The 2,058-nt window shown below is 49.4% G+C and overlaps 1 protein-coding gene across 1 annotated transcript; it reads left to right on the top strand.

Moving 5' to 3' along the window:
* The first annotated feature begins 489 nt into the window (after positions 1-489).
* SPRY1 (sprouty homolog 1, antagonist of FGF signaling (Drosophila)) lies at positions 490-1,452 on the top strand. Its single transcript, XM_009887868.1, has one exon. It carries the CDS (start codon positions 490-492, stop codon positions 1,450-1,452), a length of 963 nt encoding a protein of 320 aa, XP_009886170.1.
* The last annotated feature ends 606 nt before the right edge of the window (positions 1,453-2,058 follow it).

Genomic DNA, 2,058 nt, shown 5'->3' with positions numbered 1-2,058 from the left:
TGTTTCTCAGTTTTGGGGGCGTTCGGAATTGCTATTGCGAGTTAGACAGACGTGGAGTTCAGTAACAAGTGAGAAGCGCTTTCCATGGCTTGGCAAGTAAGCATACAGGTTAATACTGGATTTTTTTTTTTATTATTACTATTTTTAATTTTTTTTTTTAAATGGCATGGGGTCTCCTTTGCATTCCTCATCTATGATGCCATACACAGACTCTCCCCGTTACTGGATGTGGGCCAGATCCTCGGCGTTGTTGTAATCCCCTGCTGAAAGAGATCAGTACCAGGTGGCCGGGGCAATTTGTGGTTTGCCATATCGTTTCTGTTTTCGACAAGCATCCCGTTCTTTATTCCTCTTTTGCCCTTGATCTCGTGTATGCCTGCATATACCTACACGCACAATGTTTATTTATACCTTCTGTCGTCGTCTCCTTTTAGGATTTCAGATGCATGCCAGGTTCCCACTGAATGCCAGAAGTAGAGATCACTACAGATGGAGCCCCAAAGTCAACATGGCAGTGGTGGTTCACTAGTGGTGATTCAGCAGCCCTCCTTGGACAGCCGGCAACGGTTGGACTATGACAGAGAGAGCCAGCCGACAGCTATCTTGTCACTGGACCAGATCAAGGCCATCAGGGGCAGCAACGAATACACCGAAGGTCCATCTGTGGTGAAAAAATCTGGTCCGCGGACAGCACCGAGGCAAGAGAAGCATGAAAGGACTCACGAAATTATACCAATTAATGTGAATAATAATTACGAACACAGACCCAGTCACGTGGGGCACGTGGCACACCAGCATAACGCGAGGGCTCCCGTCTTGAGCAGGTCGACCAGCACGGGGAGCGCGGCAAGCTCCGGGAGCAACAGCAGCGCTTCCTCGGAACAAGGACTACTGGGGCGGTCACCTCCATCCAGACCGGGCTCCGGCCACAGATCCGATCGGACAATCCGGACGCAGCCCAAGCAGTCGTCGCTGATTGTAGATGATCTGAAGGGTCCTTTGAAAGAGGACTTGACGCAGCACAAGTTTATCTGCGAACAGTGTGGGAAGTGCAAGTGCGGGGAGTGCACGGCGCCGAGGGCGCTCCCGTCGTGCCTGGCCTGCAACCGGCAGTGCTTGTGCTCTGCGGAGAGCATGGTGGAGTACGGCACCTGCATGTGTTTGGTCAAAGGGGTCTTCTACCACTGTTCCAACGACGATGAAGGGGACTCTTATGCGGATAATCCCTGCTCTTGTTCCCAGTCACACTGCTGTTCTAGGTACCTGTGCATGGGAGCGATGTCCTTGTTCCTGCCTTGCTTGCTCTGCTACCCTCCTGCGAAAGGATGCCTAAAACTCTGCCGGGGGTGTTACGACCGCGTCAATCGTCCGGGTTGCCGATGCAAGAACTCCAACACGGTCTATTGTAAACTGGAGAGCTGCCCCTCCCGGGGTCAGGGCAAGCCTTCATGATTTTTGGGGGGAGGTTTACTTCCTCCAACTTCAGTTTTTCAGGTTGTAGCTGATGGTTTTTTTCCTTTTTTTTTTCTTACTTTTTTTTTGGTTGGTTTGTTGTTGTATTTTCTTCTCCTCCCCCATTTTTTGGGGGGGAACTGTTCTTTTGCTTTCCTTTCTGTCTCCCCAACGTCAAATACACAAGTTCTTCCCTTTGCATCTTTGCTCTCCTCTTCCTATTGACTTGGCTGAGTGTGGAGCGTTTTACGTAGTCATTGCTGCTCTTTGGTAAGTGTGGACCTGGGATCTGCATCTGCCGCTCACTTGGGCAGGGTCTTTTGAGTTTGTAACCGAACCACTCCTGAAAGAGACAGTGAGGGCTCACTGGGCTCTTGAAGCTTCTTGCTCTGTGAATATCTTCCCAAAGATGTTTTTCGTTCTCAGCAATCTATAATTTTTTTTTTCCTTAACCCCCCGGGTACCAAGGAAGAATAACTTTCATGAGTGAGCTGGATTGTGAAATAACTTCTTTATGCGTGTTCTTTCTGGAGAGGGATGTAAAAGAAAGGCTTTACCAAATGAAAGGCCTGACTCTTTTATAAGCAGCCTGCGCTTTTTTTCCCC

The sequence above is a fragment of the Charadrius vociferus genome, unplaced genomic scaffold (genome assembly GCF_000708025.1).
Source record: "Charadrius vociferus isolate BGI_N301 unplaced genomic scaffold, ASM70802v2 scaffold806, whole genome shotgun sequence".
Classification (NCBI taxonomy): Eukaryota; Metazoa; Chordata; class Aves; order Charadriiformes; family Charadriidae; genus Charadrius; species Charadrius vociferus.
This window is presented reverse-complemented; position numbering and strand designations above follow the sequence as displayed.